This window comes from Indicator indicator, chromosome 8 (assembly GCF_027791375.1).
Source record: "Indicator indicator isolate 239-I01 chromosome 8, UM_Iind_1.1, whole genome shotgun sequence".
NCBI classification, from domain to species: domain Eukaryota; kingdom Metazoa; phylum Chordata; class Aves; order Piciformes; family Indicatoridae; genus Indicator; species Indicator indicator.
Genome location: NC_072017.1, coordinates 17,124,455 through 17,150,255, shown reverse-complemented (window position 1 = coordinate 17,150,255; position 25,801 = coordinate 17,124,455). Strand labels below are relative to the sequence as shown.

Below are 25,801 nucleotides of genomic sequence, written 5' to 3'. Positions count from 1 at the left end.
GGGCTGCAAGGAGTGGAGATGTACAAAAGCAGTCAAGGTAACAACATATTATCAACATGCATATTGACATTTACAATATTCCCATTGTTATTTGAAGTAAGTTATTAAGAAGAGCTACTGAGTTACTATCTAAGTGAGCATATTGTTAGCTAGCTACATAGTTTACATACAGTATCATTAAACCTTCCCATGTTTATAAGGTACATTGAAATACTGTTTAACAAAGAGAGAAGCAGGGGCAGATGATTATCATTGTTAGGATCTAATTAAGAAGCAAGCTGACTTTAAGTTTACATCACATAATTTGCCATACTCAGTCATGTATTAGGAAATAATTCTGATTTTAATGAGACAAAAGTAGAAATTAATACAATAAAATCAGATAGTAGTTGTTAGTCCTGAGGGATATCCAAACGTGTTCAGAGATGCTGATGCTGATCATGTGTGCATTCTAAATAGGCTTTCATAACAATGTTAACATAGCTATGAATCAAGGCAGGGGAGAATGAGGAGTAATTTAAGGTACATGTGTCTGCTGCTTTTCTTCTCCCCACAGTCTTCTTATTCCCTGCCTTCCACAGAAGGGAAATATTAGTGCTTCCACTCCAGTTATAATGATGAAAAAAAAAATCAGTGAAATTAAGGTCAGTACTTCTAAGGAGTGCAAATACTAAATTTCTCAGCTTTCCCAGGAATTACTAAGTCATCTTATGCTAGGAGCCTAAATAAACTACCATGTAAATTTTATTTTTGTCAGGCATGTAACTCATGGAGTACCAAGATGTGGTTCATAAAAGTAGCTGGAGAATGACCTGGATTCAGAAGGTCCAGTGTTGCTCAGGAGGTAGGAAGCTCATTTCTGACTATTTGTTGCCACTATATGATATGGTATCACAATCCATCTAAGAATATGTATTGTGATACCAAAATGGATGAGTATAAAACATGAAAAAAACCCCAGATTATTCAGGATTTACTTGAAGTTTTAATCAATCAAGGCAAGAAATTAGATTCAAAGGTTTAGAAAATGAGATTTAATAAGCAGACCTTTCAATCAATACCAAAGTATTCATCCTTGTATATACAGATAGAAAACTCTCTCATATATATATATATATCTATAAAAGAAGACAAAAATGTTTCTGAAATATTTTATAAATAGCTAAAATACAAGAAGATAAAAAACTATACTGTCCTGTGTGATATGCCACATGTTCAGTTGCATATATAAATGAAGAAAGAGAATTTTACTTCTTGATCTATTTTACATTTCATGAGAAAAAGTGAATTCTTAACTCCCTATTTGTGTTCTGGATTCTTGAACTGAATTCAAGACATAAATAAGTAGACTCTTATGACAGTGAAAGGAATTATACAAAATAATTCAGGTCCACCGAAATACACTTGGAGTACATAGATCAGACTATCAGAAGGAAAAAAAAAAGCCTGGCCCATATTACTGTGTAATCAAAAACTTTCAGAGGAGTGTGTTTATTCTACTGAACAAATACTATTATTAGTGCTTATAGAATAAAAATAGCATGGTAACATCCTCCCATACCAGATTTTCTTGTCCATCTCTTTGTTATTAGAACAGAAATAATTGAACCTGGTCACTGGTCACTGCTCTACATGTGGTGGTAACTTTTTTCCCCAGAAATTACTCCTTTCAAAATATTTTATATTTTAAAAAAAGCTCAGAACAATCAGCATAGAGCAATTATTTATCTCTTTGATGATGTGAACGGTGTTTGACTGTATTGTTGAAAATGAATCCCTTGGGATGCTGTAATCTTCATAACCTCTCCATTTAGAGTATCATCTTCAATTATTGTTATCAGTCCCTCAGCAATTATTGATGGGCTGAAAGAAAAAAAAAACAATTATTTCAGAGTCATGATGTAATAGAACATGTGAAAAGGACAAGTAAGGAAACTCAGTGTAAATCTATGCACCTTGGAAATTTTGCTTATTTGAGCAAAATTATTTTCAAGAAAAGCAGAAGTGGTATGAGTTTTTCAGGACAGAAATTCAGTCTCCTCACTCAGGGTACACAAAGTAAAGCAGAAATTTTGCAAATCATCATTTGTTTGCTCTAGTTAGTTCTAAATCCCTTTGGACATCCAGCTGCCACTGGGCTTCCTATCAAAGTTTTCTCTGTCAGGGCAATGGACAGAAGTAACTCCTACATAATCCTCTGCAGCTCTTTGCTGTTCATTTATCCTGCTTCTGTAGCAAGAATGACATACAAAATAGCATGAGGAGACTTTCGTCACACAATGTCAGCTGTGGTAAATAGGGGCAACATACTTCATATATGAAAAGTGTGAGTGAAACAACACAGTCATACAATTTCCTTTATGCAGAAATATCTGAGCAACTAATTGTTAAAGGCTGAGAAAGGGTTTTAAAACTGTCACATTATGCTTGTCTTTTTCTCACACTCTTTCCTCAATGTCTGCTTTTGGCCTTTGTTGGCAATACTGTAATGGGCTAGGCTACTCTTGGTCTGATCCACCACCACCACTACTATGCTCCTGGGAAAGGAGTCCAGTCTTCTCAGTTCTTGGTCCAATTCCTGTCCTGGCTCAGTTGTAAATTTTATGGAACTTCAATGCAAATTGTATGCCCTGTGTCTCACAACAAGTTTGATTTAACTAATATATGAAAGAACAAGTACCATTAAAACCCAAACCCACTGGCTTTACCTTGGGAATTTGATTTGCAGTTTGCTGTGAAATGGGAATGCCTACAGGAAAATATTGCTGTGTAGGTGATACTCTTAAAATAGCCTCAGATATCTGCCATTTGATCCTTGTACAAAGAATAACACATTTGATAGACTTTTATATGAGGTAGTATTTCCCTTTAATTATGATGAAAGTTCTATGTTCTTCATTGGCAAAGGACAAAAGAAACTCTGTATCTGACTTGACTTACTCCATCACACCATAGAACTGCATCATATTTTTGATTTCATCCTTATACGAATAATATTGTCCCATATTCTCTTCTTTATCTATTGACTGAAGAATTGGTGTGTTGACAAATCCTGGACAAATTGTGTTGAGTCTCACACCGTAGTTTTCCATATTAGCAGCTAACTAGGAAAGAGAAAAAGACATTTGCCAATGTTTTAAAACACTATCGTGTAAGAAATTTTCCAAAGAACAAGATTTACCATTAAGTACTTTTCAGCCTTGCCTAGCAAGCAAATTTTTTTACTACTGGTTGTTTAAACAGCCAAGTTTGAAGCATGTTTTCTCTAGTAATCAAACTAGATTATTAGGAAAAAAAAAAAATCTCTTTTGTTGGGAGAACAGTTCCACAAGAAATCAACATCCTTTCCATGAAGCTGTTTTTGTTTCATAGTTTTTCTGTTGTTATTGCCATGTCATTAACAGTATTCTAAGGTGATGTATAATTCTCACATGCAAAACCAAGCAAAAAAAAAAAACCCTCCTACATGTATGCTTCCAATATCGTAAGAACTTTCTTATTAAAAAATAACAATCCAATATCAAATCCAGATTTAACTCTAAGATTGTATTTATCTCTCCCTTGTCAACAGGAATAAAGTTTGGGTCTCCCCCTAGAACTGTGATGCTAAAGCTTTCCAGCTGCTCTATTGTCTGTGCCAAGAAAGGAATCTGAATTCCCCGTGAACCCCAGGAAACAGGCAGGAGTTTTTCAGGACACAGTTCAGAAACATGAAGAAAGCAAGCAGCACAAATTGTTCTGGAAATGGTAGGAGCCTTTGTTTTTGGTGCTACCAATGCATGTGTGTAGCGAAGAAGTCCGGTCACCCTCTAGGCAATGTTGAATGCTGAACGAACTTTCTTAGTGATGACAAAAGGGCTTATGAACTATACATGATATATCCAAGAATAACCATAGCTGTTCAACGCTGAGTTCTATTTATGTAAATCACATATAATTTTCACAATACAGTAACTTGCCCTTTTTGTCTGGAGAAGAAAACTAAATGTTTTTTTTATCATACCTGCCCGACATTAGGCTGTACTGATGTTGTTAACGTTTATTGTTCTTTTTCTCCTTGGCATTCTCCAGTTCTTTAGAGACAGCATTTCATCTAAATTTTTAACAGACCCTTTATTTTGAACTTAAGTGATGATTTTTATGTTATTGTGAGAAAACAAAAATGGAAAACCAGGTGTCAGGTTCATGCTGTGGCTAATAGGTTATATATAACACTTATCTATACTAATCTATTTAGCTTAAAGTAAAAATGAAATTATTTAGATGGAGGTTGAGGGCAAAAAACATGAATAAACTATCCATGTGATCGTTTCAGGTGCTTTTTTTGTGGCTATTAGATTGGAAATCTTTTATGAGTATACTATCTCTAAGCATATCCTTTGAAAGTATAATCATATTTGCTCCCTCCAACTTATTTTATCATACTGCTTGTTCAATTTAACTAGAAAGTTTTGGAGTTGGAGGTTATGACCTACTCCATGATAGTATAACACCTAACATGTCTCATCCCAAAATGTGTAATTTTGCATTTTCAGCATATTAAGAGCTAATAAGAATAGATAATAGTAAACATTTTTGAGTTACTTTTTTACCCTGTAGTATTCATTTATTGTTAAAAGAGTCATCAAGCTGACTTACACATAAGGAAATCAAAATGTTAAATGACTGGGATGGAGTTATGAAAAATATTTTTGAGGCTTGGATGAGATTTTGATTTTTGGACTCCTCACACTGTCCTTAAGTTACTTTGCAACATCTTTCTCCCAGGCTCCCAAAACCTCAAACCAGTCATCAACACACACATGCCTTACTTATTCCATTTTTGGATTCACTTTGTGAAAAGAGGGAACCTTCACTGCTTCAGCCATTTGGTTTCTTTAAAAAAATTAGTTCCAGTTGTGTGATGATAGAGAGGGAATGTAAGAAACTTAGCATGTTCCCAAGTAGCTGCTGATACTGTTTTCAAAAACACATACTTACTGCTATTGACCGTGTGAATCCAATTACACCATGCTTTGTAGCACAGTACACAGGTTGGAATGCAGCAGGCATGAGTCCTTTAAAATAAAAAGGTAGCTGAATAAAGATGTTGGCTACTCCTATTTGTGATTACCTTAAACACACATATAGGCCTAAAATGTGAAAAATAAGTGATGGATTTACAGAGATGTGACAAAATAGATTAGTAAAATTTGCAAATCATATTTTGTAATCTGAGGTAGGCTGGGAAAAGATGAGATGGATAAAAACATGAGAAGGCAATAGAATAACAATTTTAAAAGTATGATTTTTGAGAGGAAAAGTTGGATCTATAAAGTGTGACAAGATGGAGGACAGCATCTGGAAGAAAACCCTCAAGGACAACATTTTTTTGGTGTTGTCTCTTGTGGGTTATGATTGCAATGCTGGCTTTATATTCCTGTGGTGAGTTTTGATGATCATCATTTTATCCTCTAAATCCCTTAGAGTGGTGTGTTAGACTTTATACAACTCAGATAATGATTAGCACATTAGAAATATTCTTATGCATTTGGGTTTTTTTCTTCAAACTCATGAGTAGTTTTATGTATTTTTAAAGGAACAAATAAATTTGTTGTTGTTGTTTTTAAATCAAAGCATCTAAACCAGTTCTTTCCTAACCAAAATTATTATTTTTGCTAAAGAGGAAATCAATTGACTCACTTTCAGCCAAAGCAGACAATGAAAAGTAGTCCTAGCATCCCTCCCCAAAACAATGACAGTCCTGACTCATTTTTTGACTTGAGTTCAGTACTCAGAAATGTGGTGTGGAATTTCCAGCTGTGAGCCAGTTTCCTGACCTGAGGAGAGCTGAACCTGTCCATTAGTGGTGTGTCCTCTGGACTCTGCTAGCAAGTGTTTTGGAATGAACTGCTGTGTGATGTTGAGCCTGCTCTGCTTGAGTATTTATTTAACCAGCGAGCAAAGGTGAGTTCATAGCATGTTAATTAGGGCATTCATTTGTTAAAAAATCTGAATTCTATTTGCTGCTCCCATGAGTATTTAATTATGCGAAGTGGAGCAGAAATGAAACAGACTGGAGAATATTATACAGAAAATAATGGGAGGAAGACACGAAGGGTGTTCAAATGGATGATGATGGGGCAGTATACTCCTGGAAAATGATACAAGTGGTTTTCAGTTCCTCTTAGAAAGGGCTCCTGTGCCTCAGTTTTAGCTCCCTTTGGATGTTGCTTCATCACAGAACTGTTACATGAAAGGGGACAGTGAACTTCCTTCTGCACTCAATGTTTGTTGAGAATTAGTTGGTAAATTGCAAATGACTTCATGATGCCTGAAGGTCCTCTTTGGTTTACAAAAACCAATTCAAGCAGACTAGCAGTAATCCTGTTCACCAGTGTTAACTACGCTGGTTTTTGTTTTCCTCAGCTTCTGGCAGGCTCCTGCCCTTTGTTATACTCTACTCTCTCCGGTTAGAGTGCCAAGACCACTCTACAGTTTGAGAGAGTGTCACGCTTCTCACTACAACTTCTTGTTTGTCATGGTCAATAGCTGAAATATCCAGATCTTCAGAAATTAGGGCATGGAGGGTTGTATCAATAAGCTTTGTTGAAACCAGTATTTCCTTTCAGTCTACTGAAGAGCTTTGAGGAATACAGAATTAAGCATTTTTCTCCAAGTATGCTTTCCCTCTGAAGATGCTGCTCTCAGAGATTTGAAGAAGTTTCTTTCTTTGAATAAGATTTATTGTCTTTTAGATTAACCTTCTGCCCCATTTGCTCCATGGGTACACTTTTGCACAGCTTAAGACAAATGTAATTTCTCTTTAATAGTATCTTTAAGTTTCATTAATTTTTGGAAGAAAGTATTTCATGTTTGAAGAGTGTGGAACACAGAATGAAGAACCACCGTCTGTTTTCTGATCCAGCTCATGAAGGCTTTGGGTTTCTCAGAAAGCACTGCTTCTACAGTATGATTATGCAGATTTATAAATAAATGAAATCATAAGACTAAGCCCTATTCATTTAAAGTAAAAGCCTTTCCAAACCACATTACAGAAATCTATGTTGTTGCACTTAGGAAAAAGTCTGGGTAAAGACTACAGAATATGCTTTCAATGTTCTTTGAGAAGGTCAAAGCCTCTTTTGAAGAAGTGGATAGCTAACTATCAGGTTACATGGTAACAAGGCATGATGGTCCTACAGAGTGATTAGGGAATTGATAAAAAAATGTTTATATAATACTTTATTCTTAAGAACAGGGAGGGGTACAAGATTATGTTCTTTTGTGACCTGTGTCAAAATAAAGGAGACACTGAAATCCTGGCAAAATTCTGAGTCGTGTCATTTCTAGCAATTTCTAAACAGTGAACTCAAGTCTCAAGGAAAAAGTTTCTAAATTTTGTAAAATAATTCCTTTGGACTCTGCTCAGCATCCTCCTTTATATAAAGAAGAGAGACCAGAAGCTCTTTCATGATGCTGAACATCCCAGCTGTGCAGCCATTTACACTTTTGCTCCACTCTATCACTGTGATAGAGTCTTGCCTTTACTCAGTGCTCAGGTCCTAAAGAAGGCTGTTTGCTGTGAGGGGTACTTTAAGGACAAATAGGCTGCTTGTTGGAGCCTGAGTGCTTGAAGTGCAGTGCAATCAACCAATTGAAATGGCTGCACAACAGAAAGGTATCCAGATACCTTACACATTGAACAATTTCTCAACGAACTACCATGATCATGTGCTAAGCATTGTACCTACTTTGCTGACCTCTATGCATACATTGATTACATTGATTTTTTTTTTTAATCTTCTAGAATCCACACAGATACAAATTCAGTTTTCCATAATACCTTCTTGAAAGCATGAAAGCCATCAAAACTGAGTGCATACGTACACATGAATTCCTTTCCCCTTTTACTTACTAAATTGTACAGGTACCAGCCACCAAAAGGTAAGAGACAATGCTAAGTTTAATCATGTAAATAATCTCAGGAGTTAAATTTAGGTTTGTATTTTTTTTTCCTTTGCTTGTCATTATTCTGTGAAAATTAAAATGAATGTATGTAACTCCCATCAGAAGAAATCTGAGAACATTTTACTCTTTGAATTTGAAATGAAGTTTCCTAGAATGCAAAAGCTGCACTCATTGGCATTATTTTTTATGGGGCTATGTTGGCAGTCAAATACATTTCCCATTATCCCAGTTGTTTAGTGGCATTACTTCCTCTTGATATGAAAGCATAAAGTGAGAAGGTTTTATGTTTTGAGATGCAGTGAGTTAGGAGGTGGGTACTTGCATATTTCTCTCTTTTTTTGTGTGCAGACACAATGGAAAGGAAGATTCAATACTGGAAAGAGAGGGTGGACACTCTGGCTTTCACCCAGCTGAATGAACATTTAAGCATCCACTTCATAGAAGCATTTAAGTAGTTCTGTGGTGTTTGGAAATATAAAACAGCAAGGCTTGATTCTGTCTCTAGTTCAAATCATTGGTAAAATTCCCGTGGTGAAGAACTGGAAACTAATTAATGTGTAACCCAAATATTATTGAATGTTACGTAAGCACTAAATATAACTCTCCTTGCTTGGTAAGACACAGGAATATTTGCTGACTGCAGAGGATATCTGATAAAATCTTTTAGAGAACTTGGACAGGGTGGGGGGGAATCAAAACTCCTCAAATGTTTAATGATCAACAGAAGCTAGCTCTGAGAAAAGAAAACACTCAAAGGGAATGATAAACAAGCCAATGACAGTTTGTCTTTTACATACAGAATAACCTGAAGACTTAGACCTTCAGACTGGAAAGGAAAATTAGAATAAAAAAGTGCACAGATAATAGTAAATAAAAAAATTAGATAAATCAGTAAATGTCAGCTTTTATAATGTGTTTTTCCTTTTGACCTGGGAAACAATTGTTAAATACCAGCCATGGTATTTTTTGAGAGATACCCACAATTGTTATGACCACAATGTTAATGTTAAAAAAGTGCAAACTTTAACCAAAACCCTAAACCAGCACTTACAATCTCTTAATAAATCGAGATCAGCCACGCTGTTAGGTCTTAAAATAATTTAGTGTTTGAGACTAGTTAGAAAAGGAATCAAACTACTTGCTACCTCTGCCCTTTCTTAAGCACTACATGGGTATGAACACTTCTGTGAAAATGTTTAATCTTTTACTTGTGTTGGTGGACTCTTGTACTGCAATAGAAGTTTCATTCAGGTTAATTTGGTGCCAAAACAATCTTCATTTCAGCCAACAGACATAAGCTTCCTGGCATCATTTGGCAACATGTTAGCCAGTATTGCAGGTGCTGACTTAAAGGTATATACAGATTTTTAAGAAAGAACTCTTCTGTATATCTATTAAGTCAGATCCTCAGGATCCACATGCGCTACATCAGTAAGGTGACTTTGGCCTCTCCTCTCAAAAGCCAATGTTTATAGGAGAATTTAACAGTATTAAGAATATTTACACCTGTCCACAATCAGGAACTAGGGCTATTGTTGTCTTACTGACTTGTTACTGTAAAAAACACATGGGAATACCCTGGAATGCAATTGCTAACATTTGGTATTTTGCATGGATACCAAAGAAAGCACTGACACACAGTATGTCAGTAGCAAGAGAGAACAAACTATTCAAACATTCAAACATTTCCTCACAAACTCTTTTAAGAAGGGTGTCAGGTGACATCATTTTCTGTTCAGGGCTTCCCCTGCATTTGTGCTTTTTTTGCTGAGCTCAACTACAGCAAAGCCAAGCTTACCTACAGCAAATTGTGCAGAATATTGCCTCCCAACTGAGCAGTAATAACCCTGACTGACTTAGAAGCTATATATTTCTATTTTTATTCCAATACATTGAAAGGATAAGCAGTGAGCAAAGAATGTGTTTGCTTAAGCTCAGTGAAATAGGAATATTCATTTTATGGGCTCTCAAGAAGAGGCAGATCACATCTGAGAGGACTTGGAACACAGTGCTGGTGTGTGACAGTCTTCACTATTAAAGTAGATATGGTTTAATCTTCAATACCTGTGCTCCTGTGGAGTAGAATGAGGGATGTGCTATTGCTGCCTCACTTTCTGTGAAAAAAGATTATCTGATTTTTCCACCTGATAACTACTTTATAATATAATCAGATTTAAACCTGAATTCAAATTAGGTCTATACATTAGACTTTGTTTTTTTACAGACAGTGGGGTGTACATTATCTTTTAATTCAGTTGTTGCATAGTGTCAATGAGCATTAACTAGTTAGGTTTTCCTCAGTGTGTGAGAAAACCCCACATATGTCATGCTCAGGATTATTAAATATGAGATTGATAGATTAGGAAAATTACTGAATTTTTCATTGAACTGATTTTAGAAAAGCTAGTTAACGTTGTAGTCCTTTGATATTACTCTGATTGCTATGATGAAAACCAGCTCAAAATGGGGATAAACAGGAAAAAGCCATGAGAAAGAAGAAAAATTATGACTGATCATTGTGATTCACTTATTTAAAAAACTAAACAGTGAATAGAAAGTGTTTATACAGAAAATATTCTCACCTGCCAAAGATGAGATATTAATGATTACTCCTCCGTCACCTCCATTTCCTTTTCTCATGTATTCTAGGCCAAGGTAGGTTCCTCTAATCACAGATGTCTGATAGAGTAGAGAAAAGGAAAATGTTATTCATAGTATCTTTTAAAACCTAAAACTTGCTTGCATTGTGTCTAGAACCTGTATTAATCTACCAGTGATTGTATTTATATTTTGAAGTTTATAAACACAAAAGACACTCCACAGTAATGCAGATCAGTGACTTCAGAAGCACAACTGCAACGGAGAAAAATACTAGCAATTTTTTTTTTTTCATATTAAGAAATCAATACTCAAACAAAAATGTTATAATGTGAAAAAAAAAAAAAGCTGTGGAGGAAGCAAAATAAAGAATAAGTAAATAATTCATAGAAAAAACACATACTTTATCTATGGACATAAGTGGTGGATGAACTGATCCAAATTCCAGCATTTTGTTGAGAAACAGAACTCTCCTCTATGTGATGGACAAAGTACAGACTAAATCTGAAGATAAAGCTAACACTTACAAATCCATGTGGCTCAAGGTATGGATTAACAGTTTTTAGAATTAAGTTATGTGATGTATTTCTGGTCCCAGGATACGAACTTTTTTTTATTATTCTCTGACTGAAGTTAGTGGAGTTTCCCCATTCCTCTCAATTGAAAGTTAGCCCAAAGAGACAAGTACAGATAAGGTAAAAAAGCATTGTAAGAACTGGGAAACATCGTTAGCATAATATTAGAGGCAGTCTATGATTTTTTTTTTCTTTTATTAAGGAAAGAATTTTGAAGAAATTTTTTTTTCCTGAAATCTGCATAATCTTGATTCCTTAATTTATTTTTCTTTTTAAATCCTACTTCAGTGAGAAATTCTAATGGGATTCCTCTCACTGAACCTCAGAAATTTAAACTGAGATGCCAGGATTAATCAACTTCCTGAATGAATTGAGAGTCTCTCCTAGAGAGTAAGTCACTTTACCTGAGATTTTACCAATTTACAATAGGAAGGCAGCAGACAGTGCTCATAGTGGAAGATACTAACTTTAGTGCAGTGTTGCAAATATTATTTCATAATTATTTACTGTTTGGATATGGGTTTTTTTTTTGAGAGTTCCTTGTAATCAGTTCACGTTTTGTTGTTTTTTTTACTGTTTCTACTCTAAAATGAAGAAATGTATTGATTCACTTTTATTCTTATGGAAATATTATTTCAGCTTTTAAACAAGAACTCCATTTATATTTTATTACTGTTTAGTGCTATTCATTTGACCCACATAAATTAACATGTTCAAAGATGAAGTGGCCCAAAAATATTTTCACATCTGCTGATAATTATTTCGCTGAGATTTTTGACCAGAGAAGGTCTACTGAATTGTGAATCATGGAGACAGAAATTGTAGAAAGTAATAATAAAAGAAACCACAATGAAAAATCTGTCCATGCTTAAAACCTAGCAGATTGTGGCTACTTGTACTGGAAGGAAAAAAAATTAAAATCAGAACATAAATTGTTTGTCTGCCATTATCTAAATTCCCAAATCAAAAGTATTCTAATTTTAAGATGGGTATTACATTTCAATTTTTTTGGCTGATATTTTTAGACATACAAGTAATTTGTTATAAAATGAAATAAAACTTCAATTTTAGTTACCCTTCATGTTGTTGGTTTCAACAGGACTGCATGTCCTGCTTTATTGATAGCACTTGTTTGTTTTCTAAGCAACATGAAGTTAAGCTGCTCATTGACAGGGATAAAGCAACCTGCAGTCTCACTACTAATTTCCCTTTGGAATTTTGATGGTGAATCAAATTCTAAAATTTTCCATAGCATTTTATATGATATTTTCAGTATGAATATATTTTCAGTATACCTATCTTCTGGAATTGTGTGAAAAATCACAAAAATATGATTTTATGCTGATATTTAAAAATTCTGATAGAACATTTTAAATTTTTCTTTTTAAAATTTTCTATGGAAAGCTTTTTTGTTTCTATCCTGGAAAGTTCTGTTTCAGGTAACATTCTTTTAAAAAATGTTTTGGTTAATGACAAAGAATGTTATTGATTAAATATTTTAACAGAAACTTTCCAAAGAACTATCTTTGGTGGCTTGAAAAATGCTTCACTAAGTTAAATTTTTCTTACATGTCCTGAAAAGTAACCTGATACTGTTTAATGTTGATTGTCACATGTAAATTTTAATTATTGAAAAAACAAACAAACAAAAAGATTGTTAATGCCTGGGAGCACTGCTGTAACTATACTTACACTGAACACAAACTCATAGTCAGCTCAACAAATTAGATTTAGACTTACAAGTGGGTGGGTTTTTTAATATATATGTATGATTGTAGATGAGACATTTTAGAGAGGAAGGGGTTAATGCTATCTGTGGAAAGCAGGTGCAGGTCCTATCATGCCCTGGGGCAGCAGCTCAGCCTGCTGAACTGAAAAAGATAATTCCCCTTAGGATGATTAAAGGAAATAAATCAGTTGGAGAAAGATGGAGCTCCTTCAAAGAGATAATAGAGCTAGATGAGTCCTTGGCTGAACTACAATTGCAAGATAAGGAAAAATGGGTAGCTTGACTCTTCTATCAAAATCACTGTACTGCTCTTTTTTTCTTCAAGTGGCTGGGGAAGACTTTTCCTTTATTTGGGTATTGTGAGAGGTTGTCCTCAGAATAAATGCAGACTTTCATTTGGTGATTGTCTTTACACCTGCTGTTATCCTTACAACAAAACTTCACATTGAGTGTGACTGATCTTGGGTGATACAGCTATTTCTGGTCTTTGGGCTGATAACAAAGGATTATTCTGGAGTTAAACTCTGAATCAAATATATAGAGTGAGAAGAACCTAGCTCTCTGCATACTCAGTGTATGGCATTTCAAATGAAAGGCATAATGTGATAGATCTCCCGTTCTCTTGCCAGAATTCCTCTATCTCCTGGAAAGTTCTCTCAATAGCTCTCCACAGAACAGCAGCAGCTGAACTTAACAGAAGTCATACAACATGTGCTGCCTCTTTCCAGTTGAGTTTGTCGATCCATCAGAGTTGATGAAGTGAAGCTGGCTGTTGTAGCTAGTAACAGACACTCAAAAGGGAAAGAGGTTTTCCAAAGAGCAATACCAGATTGGTTTGGGGTTCTGTTAGGAAGCCCATCTTTGCAAGTACATAAATTGCAGCATCAAACCTCCTTTCACATGAAATGTAAATTTTGGATTCTTATTTGTTGAGGTCAGAGTAGTCAGTCTTAATTCTAGAAGAAAGGTTATCAGCTATTGCTTCTCGATACCCTGAAATGCATAATAGAAAGCAAGACAGGGAGAGAATGGTGTGGTTTGTGCAGCCCAGTTTTGTGGTTTTGGAATATGTGAAACATGTCTGTAATTTGTCTTTCAATAGAGAGAAAAATTAAAGGTGTCTTCAGATTGTGTAATTCCCTATGTATACTTTTAAGAATGATAATTTAATCCCATGCTCTTAACCAAAATAATCCATAGTTTGTCTGCTGCAAATAGAAATTCTGGGAAAGTTAAATTTAAAATTGCTCAATTAAAAAAGAGGAAAGTCTGACTTAAGTCAAAAATATGCTGGGAGATTTAACTTTGTCCAGGAAAGCATGTTGCATTTTAGAGTTGAATTTTTTACAATTCCTTTGTTTATAGCTGCATTTATCTGTAAGGATGTTGTCCATAAACAAGTCAAAAACCAAGAGTAGGACAGCAGTCAAATTTGCAATTAAGTACAGGAAAATTGAAAATTGGGACAGCTGACTCACACTTTGTTTATTTGCTCCTGGCTACAGAAAATTATTGTAATTAAAATCATAAAATGGTCTAAATGGTTGTCCTCTTTGCTACTGAAAAAACTGTGATCTTAGTGATACTGCTGTTTGGTTTTGTACCCAAATATGCTGCTCTACGATAACACATAATGAAGATGAATCATCAGGGTTCATGGCAAGTCTAGCTGTGCTCCTAATTTTACTCCTCATCTACCAATAGAAAATTTAGGATTCTTTCCAATGAAGTTACAATAGTGAGCATGTGAATATATCCTAGTATTAGCTTCCATAAATTATGATTTAATTTAGAAGGGATCAGACATTCTGAATCACCACAGAGTAATAAACCTAAAATCGAGTTTCTGACAGTATGGTAAACATTGCAAAATAATCGTGCAAATACTCAAAACAGTTGCACTTGATTTGGGAAGTACGATATCAGTACTCAATAATTTAACAAATCATGAAATGACAAATTTTATCAGCATCAAAATATGAAACAAAACTTAGAGAATTGTCAAGAATAGTACATCTATATCTCACAGCTATATAGTTTTAATTGTATTGTTCTAGAAGAAATTGTATATTGAAACTGATTCTAATAAGACTCCAAGTCTTCAATAGAGACTTAATTAATATTTTTCTAGCATTAGGATACAATGTCAGCCAGTGTTATGCAATATTCTTGTTCTCTAACATTATGCTCTTAAGACAATTTTCATACTATTTCATTTTAGCTTTTTCTATTAAAAAAAAAAAGTATTCTTCAGCAATGGTGCCTAGAACATCATTATTTTTTTTTTTAAGTGACAATTCCTTTGAAAGTAATTTAGTATACAATGCTTTTTTCCCTAGTGTTTCAAGGCAGCTGTTCCAACTGACATGGTTTCTTTTCCCTGTTTAATAAGGTTTCCCTTGCCACCTCTTGTCTGATACTTTTGCTGTCTCCTTATGCATGTTAATATTTTATGCTTGAGAAACCGTATCTGCTTTCCTTCAGTCATGAGGATGACTACGCTTTTGTTGTCAAGGGTGATAAGGCAACATGATTTCAACTGAGAGAATAAAAGAGTAATTGTTCATCAGTCCTAACATTTTACATTGGTTTCCCAGCTGATCTAGTTAAGTTCTAGGGATACTGAATGAAAAAAACAAAATGAAACAAAACCAACACCAAAAAACCACCCCAAACAACCCAACCCCCCTAAAAAAAACCGTAAAAAACACAAAAAAACAAAACCCAAATGAAAGAGACATTGACTTGTGGTTTCACAAAGCAGGTTAGCACAGAGCTGGAATCTGACCCAAGATCATTTGACGTTCATACTGTGACGTTGTAAATCGATGGTTATCTATAAGGAAGCGTTTCAAAGTACTTTATGAACTGCGTAAGATGAACTTCAAAAGTCTCAAAGCTAAGTGTTGCTAGTGATGTCTATGGAAAATTTTTGTATTTTGCTCTTGGACAGGAAGGTGGGACTGATTTTGTCTTTAACATAAATTTCCTTGGAAGCAAACAGGTTGGAGCAAGCATGCAAGTGTCTTGGCATTCCTATGCATAAATTAGTTTACTTGCTATATGAAATGAAATTACAGACTCTTGAGTTTGAATTTCCAACTTAAAGTGCAGAAAACAAGAAGTCTAGCGAGGAAGAGGCAGTAAACAGAAAGGAACATCCAATAGGATTTGATCATTTGCTAGAAATCAGTAGCTGTTTTACAATGTAGGAGTGAAACATTATAGCTTTTTACTGTGCTGTTTTCTTTACTTCCCCCAGCTCCCTGTTCCTGAAGGACATAGCAATAGTACCGCGTTTTGAGTAGCTTGAATAGTTCTTAATTCAAAGAAATGTGCTTTTCATTTTTCTTCAACACTGGTTACTGTAAATACACATACTGTAAGCTAAGAAGTTTGTTGACTTACTGTGCAATCAAGTTAGGACTTTGTGTCCTCCCTAGTGCAATATGAACAAAAAATGTAATTATACTTACAGGCTTCTTTATGCACTTACAGTATTGACCCTCATGCCACTGATTTCAAGGTAAGTGGTACTTTTTGGTGGTTGCATCTCTCCCGAGGCACTTAGTCCTCATTCTGACATGAAATTATGCTGAGGAGTGAGCAACTAAGCCATTGAACAGAGATAATGCATTTCTGGTGGTGTTAGAATGCAGATTTGGTAAACTAGTTACCTATAGCGTTTTAGCTTCTACAGATAGCACTTTTAGGTTTGTTTTGTTTGTATTGGTAGCATAAAGAAAGAGTGCTTGCCTCTGTCCGTAGTGTGAGACCTGTTAGCAATCACCAGCTGCTGAATCCAGCTATGTGTCCTGGTCACATTATTTTGGAATGAAAGTTCAGTCCTTGTCATTTCTCCCAGCGCACTGGGAAAGAACAACAAGGTGAATGAAACCATAAGAAGACTGCAGCATGCTCCCAAGGTATCCCTTTTATGGCACAGTGGAACAGCCTTGTGAGGATCATTAAGTCTTTCTTCCCCACAAAGAAGCTAATTATTTCTGAAATTTGCCTAGTTTCTATTTTGGTTTTTGCTGAGACATTAATTGGCCTTTTTTTGAAATATATAAATTGATTTTGTGAGGTTTGCTCATTGCTGAAACCTTTATTTCAATTCTAAATACAGCACACTTCCTTGGACAAAGTCTCTGAACAATCTAAATATTTTGCAAGGACAAACTCAGAGTTAGGTGGACTTCATTTTAGAAAATGACTTTTCTAAATTTGCAGAAAGTTGTTACCTTTGTCATTTATGGAAATGCAATTAAACAAACTCGTGAAAAATATAAAAACTTGCTGTTGTTGGATACTGTCACATTTTGTCTGATAATGAAGAATGATACTGTCATGCATCTGAACAAATTTTGCATATCTATTTGAATTCTACTTCTCTTGACAGCTCTTAAATAATTGGATGCCATATGGCTGGATTCTTTTGGTATACCCAAGTTATGGCATGCAATTTAAAATTTTGCCACAGTAATGTGTTATAATGTGCAAACCCGTCAAATAAATAGGCAGTAATTGTGACTTTGCTGTCAAATTCTTTCATGGGTCTAGTTAATTTCATTTGTGGAATTGGTTTAAATATACCTACAATATAATGAGTTTGTTGATATAAGAAAACAATAAGGTAGTAAAATGTTATGAAAAACGCTTTTATACTTTTGGTTCAGGTAATATTTAAAATGTAAGCATATTTAATATCAGAACTGCCACATTCGACTGTGTACTGCAACCTATGAAATTTTTCAGAAACCTCTGATACGAGCCTGGTGGGAACCTGCAAGAAAATGTCAGAGTTGTTTTAAAATAAACTTAGTAAAGAGAGAAGGTACTGTGATTGTAGCAGCCACTATAGTTCCAGAAAGCCTATATGATCAATAAAAGATAAAATTAGGGAAGCTTCTTAGAATATGAGATTGTGTCTGGCTAAAATATACATTCCATGTTCATAAAAAAAAATGTAGGCCCTTTTCTTACTTTAGGGACTTAAAGTGGAAAAAAAAAGAAGTCATATTATAAAGTTTCTGGATTCTTTAGGCATAAAGTTCTTGAAAAAGTTGAAGCTGAATGCAAGCAACACTGTTCTCATCATGCTGGAGGACAGTAGACAGAACTCTTGATAAGAATGTGTGTCGTATGTTCTTGTTCTATTCTGTCCATGGGTTATCTGTGTGCAATGGTCTGTTGAAACTACATGGGTAATATCCATTTAAAATGGAATTCCTCTTTCAAAGATATTTTTTTTACATACCATAATAAGAGTTTACAACAAGTAGTACGGGTGTGAGTGATTGAAGCTGCCATTGATCAAGCTGACATTAATTGGATCAGCTTATCAGCTTTGGAGTTACACAGCGAGAAATGGATGGCATTGCTTGAATATTTAAGTAAAAATGTTAAAAGAAATGTAATAGGGTAGTGAAAATGTGGATGTTGTTTAGCACAAAAGGTAGCAAAAGGGAAGAAAGCATTGCAACAGAAACCTCTTTTTTAGGAGTTGTTACTCTTTCCCCTCTGTCTTTTCTCACTCTTGGGAAACTGTTTTCCCTCTCTTTTTCCTCCTAAATTAAGTCCCCTTTGTTCAGCCTGCTTGTTCTTTCCTGTTCCTCATGCTTTCTCAAGCAGGGCTATCAGGGAGCTTCTTTGCACTCCTTTAAAAACATTCCTGAAGACCAACCAGTTCTGTGAACTGTTTTAGCCATAAAGAACACACCCCATACGTGTTTGTTCTGATTTATCTTGCTCTGTACTGCTCTACTTTTGTACTTTGTACTTTAAACTGGGGCAGGGAATATTTGTTGTATCAATATATGCTATCACTAAGACAAAGATTAACATGAAGAGTTTGTTTTCCCTTTTTTAAAAATGGGAAATAAGTACGTAAAGCATGACTGTAGAAGTTATTCCTGTTCCTAGGGTAATATAAAAGATACTGAAAAATTACCTGTGTTGGGGAAATAGAGACATTTTTAAATCATGTGTTTCATACATATTTTGCTCCTTTCTCTACAGGAAGAAAAAAAAAAACAAAACAAAACACTTCTATCCTGTGCTAAACCAGGCACAAATGTAAAGGTAATGAAGTCTTCTAGAACACAGGTAAAGTTTTCTTTCCATTTCAAGGGATCGGTACTAACACATATTGATGTTGTGCAGCATCAAGGATGTCACATTTCTGTTACTTCACAATATGAAGTTTCCTGATGTTCAATTTGTCAGAATATTTTAGAAATGAAAGAGGAAGGAAGAAGAATGTAGGTGAAAACATCATGATAGGAAATTGAACAAATGTTTCTCTTGTGTAAATTTGAATCTCTGATTTCAGTTAAGTGCCTTCTAGGAATAAGCAAAATTGAGCTTGGATAGACAAAAAAGCTTAAGAACAAGTAGTATTAAATCTAACTTCCCCTCTACCCCCCCGCCACCCCATACATATTTTCCCATTAATTGTTCTATGACTTTTCTCATATACAGCTTGTGTTACTCATCTTGGGGTTGTAAGCACTATGGTTCAAAGACTTGGGTAACTTTCTGTCAAGACTTAGTTTTCTTATTCTGAGCTTTCTTGTGGTGTTGACAAATTCCAAAAGACTGGTTGGAGAAAACTCCACATTGCACTCTTTCAAGCTTCCTTTTGCTACTTTCTTTGCAGATCTACCTTATAACACTGTCACATTTGGTCATAGGGCAGACTTGCTGAATCACTATTGAATTAGAACATCACAGATCATAGAATAAGATCTGGTCAGAGTTTTACTAACCTAGAATTTGATCTTTCCTTTGAGGCTTAGATTTCCTAGCAGTTTAGTCGAGATGGAAAAATTTTCAAATGAAAAACAGTTAATGTGGTCTTACCTGATGAGACAGCAGGTAATATGAAAGAACTTCTAACAGTCTGTTTGAAAATAAATTTAACAGGTCTGTTGAATATACTGAGTTTTGACAAGGAAGTGCTCTTAAGTGGTGTGCTTCTATCAGTGATAATGGTTGAATGGCCTATGTTAAAAGTTCAGATTGCATACTTGCTTCATTGGTGAAGAAAACATGGAGCTATTGGTTGAACAAATTTTCTTGTAATACCAGCAAATAGCAGCTTCTTCTCTAATGCAAGCTAGTTGTGTCTCACTGGTAACTAAAATGTTCTAAAATATTCATATACACAGACTGGCCTCCTACACAGTGCTGTACATCTTGGACAGATAGCTTAAAGGACACAACCACACACACATGTATTGGTTAGTACACATGCAGTTACATAGTTATTGTTTTAATAGCTGTGCTTACCAATCCAGTGATTAATGTTTTGTCACATGGCACAATCTGTGCATGCCAAGGGTTCTGAATGTATTCCAGCATTACATACTGGAATGTGAACATGTGAAAGGAGATAATGCTTACCAGGTTAGTTTGTATAGTACTTTCCCAGTCCTTCTCATTGTTCACTCCAGCATTATTTACCACAATATCCAGCCTTCCAAAATGTTCAATTACTTTTTTGAAAGCACCTATAATAAGACACAAGGGTGAAATTTCCTAGTGCTTAATAAAAGACATAAAAATACAATAAATGTATACAAATTAATGTCATTAGACTACCAAAACATTTTGCTGTTTTCCTAACCACTAATGAACAACAGGCAAGTAAATTATTTATCTAACAGTCAACAATATTAAACATATTAATGAAAAAAATGAAAGGATTAAGATATCACAGTTGTCTTTTCATTCAGTTTTATAATGCCTGATAGTAGGACCTAATGAAATCTCTTACCAGCCATACATTTTCCATTAGGTAAGATGTTTGGCATCCTAACTATATAAATTAAGCATTTATAGCTTTATTTGTAAGAGTTTTGTACACGTAGTGATTTCAAGATTTGGCACTATTTATTTTAAATTAAAAATAACAGCTTTATTTTTCAGAAGAATTTTTAATTCTGAATTTAACCTAAGAATGTAATTCTTATTCAGTGATATAACTAGTAGGAATTGTATGAATACAAACAATTCATTGTTGTTCTTGTTTAAAGTTATCCATTTATGAATAAATTTGTTTATGTTCTACTTGTCAGGTAACTTTAATAATGTGTTTCTCAGGTCAATCTTCTTCCTTCAGCTGATGAAAATAGTGACCTGTCTTCCAAAGAATTTCAAAATAAAGAACTGGAAGACTTCCACTATAGCATTGTGTTCTCCCAGGTGATAATGTTCAGACTAAGCTAAAAGATGTGCAATGATGATGTCATAGTGATGAGCAAACTCATCAAGGCTGGCCCTGCTTGACAGGATAGTTGGATGAGATGACCTCCAGACTAAGACGTCCCATGACTGCAGAGACTGTCATGCATACAGAGCTTGCTTGTTCTTCCCTTCAATTATTCTTCCTAATCACTAAATATTTATTATGTAAACCAAGACAGTAAAAATCTGTATTATTTGGGGTTCTTTGAAATTATGCTTGACAGGCCTTAATGAAGCCACTTCACTGGAAAACAATCCCATCTTAATTCTCCAAATCTTAGTCTTTGGCTGTTAGGGTCAATCAGCAGCATAGCAGCAGCTTTGAGACATCTACTTACAAAGGTGTTTTTCTTGCACTAGATGGTCAGTACTGTTACATCCTTTTCTTTGCCTGAATGATGCAGGTTTCATCACAGTCATCTTGTCATCAGAGTAAGAACTGGGCAGGTGATGAGAATGGTTTTATTTGTCCAACTGCCTTTATAGTACACATTTTTATATTATTTGTACTCTCTACTAGGATATTTTAATATTACTAAAGCCTCTGTTTTGGCTGTCTTTTTGGCTTTTGCTGTTTGCTTGTAACGCATTCTCTAATTTCTCAATTCGTCACTGATCTTTATAATCCCCTATCAGCAAGGGAAAATGAAATCTTTGGCCTTATTAGGAACAGAACTGAATATTTATCTTAGTTTTAATGAGTGAAATAAATATTAACTTTGGTCTTCAATTAGCTTCCAAGTTTAGGAAACTGGCTCTTTAACTTCTCTCAAGAGCAACTTTTGCCAACCTCATTCTTAATAGAATCTTTTGCCTTCAAAAACCACCATGGATAGTGGTTATTTATTAAATTCACACAATGAAGCAAAATGGTTTTCAGTTGTTTCCTTACCTATGTTAAAATAAAGAATGTTTGCAGAATCACTAAACGTTAGGGGGTTGGAAGGGACCTCAAAAGATCATCTAGTTCAACTCTACTGCCAGGGCAAGATCACCTAGAGTAGGTCACAGAGGAATGTGTCCAGGCAGGTTTTGAACGTCTCTGGAAAAGGAGACGTTACTTGGACTATTTCTGGTAAAGGTTTACCTGCCTACAGTAATCCCATTTATTATCTATCCATACAAAGAAGAATCTCATTATAAATTCTTAATATAGTTATCACCCACATCAATGTAAACTGACTCGTTTTCCCCTTTACAAATGTAGAATAATTTTGTCTTTGCATTGCACACTAGTTGCTGCATATGGAATCATAAAAATTAAAAGCATATGATCCTCTGAAATATTGAATGGAGAAAAATGAAGAGGAGGATCCATTTTAAAGGAAAGGTTATATGTGATCTTTCTAAATATTAATGGAAAGCAAAAGTAAATGTGTAATGAGCTTTCAAAAGTGGGATAAAATAAAAGATTTTTGTAGGAGACTATGTGGAAGAGCTACCAGATGAAGCAGCTGATTTTCTATCCGTAATACAGATACTCGTTCCAGTACTGTGGCTTGTTTCATACTAGACTTAAAATATGAGGAACTTCATTCATAGACTTGACCTTCAAGACAAGGAGCAAGTACAGAACTTGATGAATCCACTAAGAACTTTATGCACTAGGAGGGAAATTAATCTAAGTTTAGTAGTAGGTAGTTTGCAATTACAAGTCGGAAAAAAAAGTTAGGAAAATAAAGCAGTAAAAAAAACCTGCTAGACAACAACAACAACAAAAAAGGCAAGAAACCCACCCCAAACAAACTCCCCCTCACAAAAAAAATCCCCCCAAACCACACATACACAAAACCCACCTAGAAACCACAAAAGACTGTAAGACATGATGGCAAATTTATGCTAACATACCTGCAACAGGACAAATGCAACATGAGAGAAAGTTAAACAGATGCCACTTATTCTTCCTCTCACTCCTTTTGACAGCCCATTCTTAGCCTACTTGCACTGCTGTTTTCTTACTGTTTGTTCCAAAACCTCCCTTGCTGACCCATCCTGCTTACTCCAATTCCCAATGCACATCCTGTTGGTCCTGCACTCATCTGGCATTAAAGAGTGGAGAAATCATAGGGAAGAAAGCACACTAGAGTAGCGCTCATACAGCAGCAAATGCTCTTCCTGCCCCTAGGATGCTTTTTCTTGCTCCTAGGTTACTCCTCCCACTTGGAGAAAGTCAGTAACCAACTTAGCTGATCAAAACTTTGTTTGCTGATTAGAACAGGTCTCAACTTTAAAGTCCAGCATCTCTCTTACAGACAGACAATGTAAACCTTTGGAATCAGATCCTATCACACTAACTTGGAGAGTGAACAATATTACTGAATTCTGCACTAGCTGCAATGTTTTATGAAAGAGGAATAGAAATGCTCAGTCAGCACTGCTGAGAAGGCAGATGGTGAAGTGTAATAAATAAAAGCAGAATTAAAAATATTCACATCTAGCCTAACACAAACGAACCTGGGGAAAGGGTGCCGAAAAAAATGATGTCAAAATCTGAATCACCATCTCTGAAGGTATCGTTTAATAATGAAACTTTGATGAAGTGATGTGCCTGTTATTGAAACGTTGTGAACAGTCCATCAACATTATGTGATACTATAAAAACTCAGTAGGGAACAAGATTTATTCACTAAGTGAAAATATAAATGTAAATCACACATGAAGGAAGTTCCTTGCCATTCTCTGCATTGGCAAAATATCTGTGAAAAGTTACCAAACTATATTTAACATCATGATAAAGCAGTGTGCTATCTTTTGCCAATTCGACTTTCAGCTGTATGAAAGAACACTGCAACCCAGAGCAGAACTTATTACTCTTATGAGGGAATGCAGCTTCGGGTCTGCACTTAAGCCTCATAAAAAGCAAGTCCATACTTTAAGTTTATATGTATTACTCATAAAATAATGATCTTCTGTGGAGATTTTCACGCAAAAAATATCATACACAATACTCAATGAAAATGATCTCTTTGGCTTTTGTTTACCGTGTGCCAAGTAACTTGGTTAAATGCATGCATTCTGGTAGTAACATTTCACATCTGCAAGTTCAGAAACAGATCCTTTTTGAGTCACTCTCAGAAAAGATAGAGAGTAGGCTGTCCTCCAGAAGCTTTAATTGCATACGTATTGGTGCAGCACACAGGCTCACTCAGGTTGCTGCATGTTGAGCCGGAGCCCGGCGCTGACAGTTTCCCTCTTACCTTTCAGCTGTTCCTGATCCGTAACGTCGCACTGTATGAACACCGTCCTCTGCGCTTCAAACTGCTCGTCCAGGGCCCCCTTGCTTTCCTGCCCGGCCTCGGAGTTGCGGTCCAGCAGGGCTACCTGAGCGGATAAGGGGGAGAGGCTGAAGGGTGGCCGGCTGGCCAGACGGACGGCTCCGCCGGCCTGCCGAGCCCGGGGGCTGCCGCCACCCCGCGCCCGCGGGCACCGGCTGTGGGGAGGAAGCTGGAGGTGCGGGGGGAGAGAGTGCTCCCTGGGGCTTACCTTGGCGCCCTTGCTCAGCAGCGCCTGGACGAAGGCCCTGCCGATGCCCTGCGCCCCACCGGTGACCAGAGCCACCTTGCCATTTACGTGCATGGTCGCCGCGCTGCTGCCGCCGGCCCCGCGCTCGTCGAGCCGGAGTAACCTAGCGCAGTGTCACCTGCCCGGTTTCCTTCCTTCCTTCCTTCCTTCCTTCCTCCCTCCCTCCTTCGCTCGCTCACTCGCTCGTTTCCACCCTCCCTCTCTTCCTCCCTCTTGCCCTCCCTCTTTCCTTCTCTCCCTCCTCCTCCTTCTGCCGCCGCTGGTTCTCCCCCCCGCTCACCCTCCTGTGTGACCAGGAGTGGCCCGGAGCTGACTGGGCAGGGGGAGCAGGGGTGGAGCAGGTCATTAAATCTTTCTCCCGAGTGCCTGGATAAACCCGAGAGATCTGGAGCTTCATCCTCTCTTCAGCCCTCCGGGTTTTCTGGCGAGGGACCGGCTCCTGCCTATCGGTCCCCGAGGCAGGGGTCCCGGGGCAGCTTCATTTCCCCGCAGAGTGAAGGAAGAGCCTTTGTGCCTCCACATATCGCGTGAGAAACGGCTACAAACTTTGATAAGGGCTCTTGGCAGCAACTAAGGCTGATTTGCCCAAGTTGTGTGAGCAGCAGGATGAAGAATTGAAAGAAAGTTTAGTCTCGAAACACAGAACCTTTTTTTCACACTTCAAAATACCCACCAGCCTTCTCCCTGTCATTCTGCCAGTAAGTAGATTCTGTTTGCATGACAAAGCAGTCAGTAAGCATTATGGATGTCAGATGCATCAAGATAAGTGTTTTCTAGAAATTGGGAGGTCTGTGGATGACACAGATTGTTACCTTAAAAATCGTTTATCTATATTTACGGTTTATAAGCCATGTTCTGCTATGTAATGTGAACTAAAATGCAACTAAAATTTATCATTAGTGAGATATATCACCATACATCAGAAATAAGAGCAATCTTAAAGATCTGAAAGCTGAAATCAATTTTCTTATTCATTAGCCTTTTAAAAAGATTCACAAATGTTGTCCCATAAAAAAAAAAAAAGTGTGGAGAATTGGGCAGATGGGAAAACCTTGCTGTTCCAGTCCTAGGCTTTTAAAATACACATATATCATGTCTGTGTATAATACACAGTTGTCTTATGGGTTCTTTGTTTTCTTTTGCCTGGTGTATCAGGTTAAAACTTTTTCCTTCTGCT

The 25,801-nt window shown here is 36.1% G+C and overlaps 1 protein-coding gene across 2 annotated transcripts; it reads right to left on the bottom strand.

Annotated features, from left to right (window-relative positions):
- Positions 1–1,691: 1,691 nt before the first annotated feature.
- HPGD (15-hydroxyprostaglandin dehydrogenase) lies at positions 1,692–24,678 on the bottom strand. Of its 2 annotated transcripts, XM_054383125.1 has the most exons (7): positions 24,586–24,678; positions 24,300–24,423; positions 20,260–20,366; positions 10,533–10,629; positions 4,981–5,057; positions 2,941–3,104; positions 1,692–1,863 (listed from the first exon to the last, which is right to left on the bottom strand). In XM_054383125.1, exons 1-7 carry the CDS (start codon positions 24,676–24,678, stop codon positions 1,725–1,727), a joined length of 801 nt encoding a protein of 266 aa, XP_054239100.1. In that variant the 3' UTR covers positions 1,692–1,724. The 2 variants fall into 2 exon arrangements, with proteins under 2 accessions (XP_054239100.1, XP_054239101.1); XM_054383126.1 differs by lacking the exons at positions 10,533–10,629; positions 20,260–20,366.
- Positions 24,679–25,801: the final 1,123 nt, after the last annotated feature.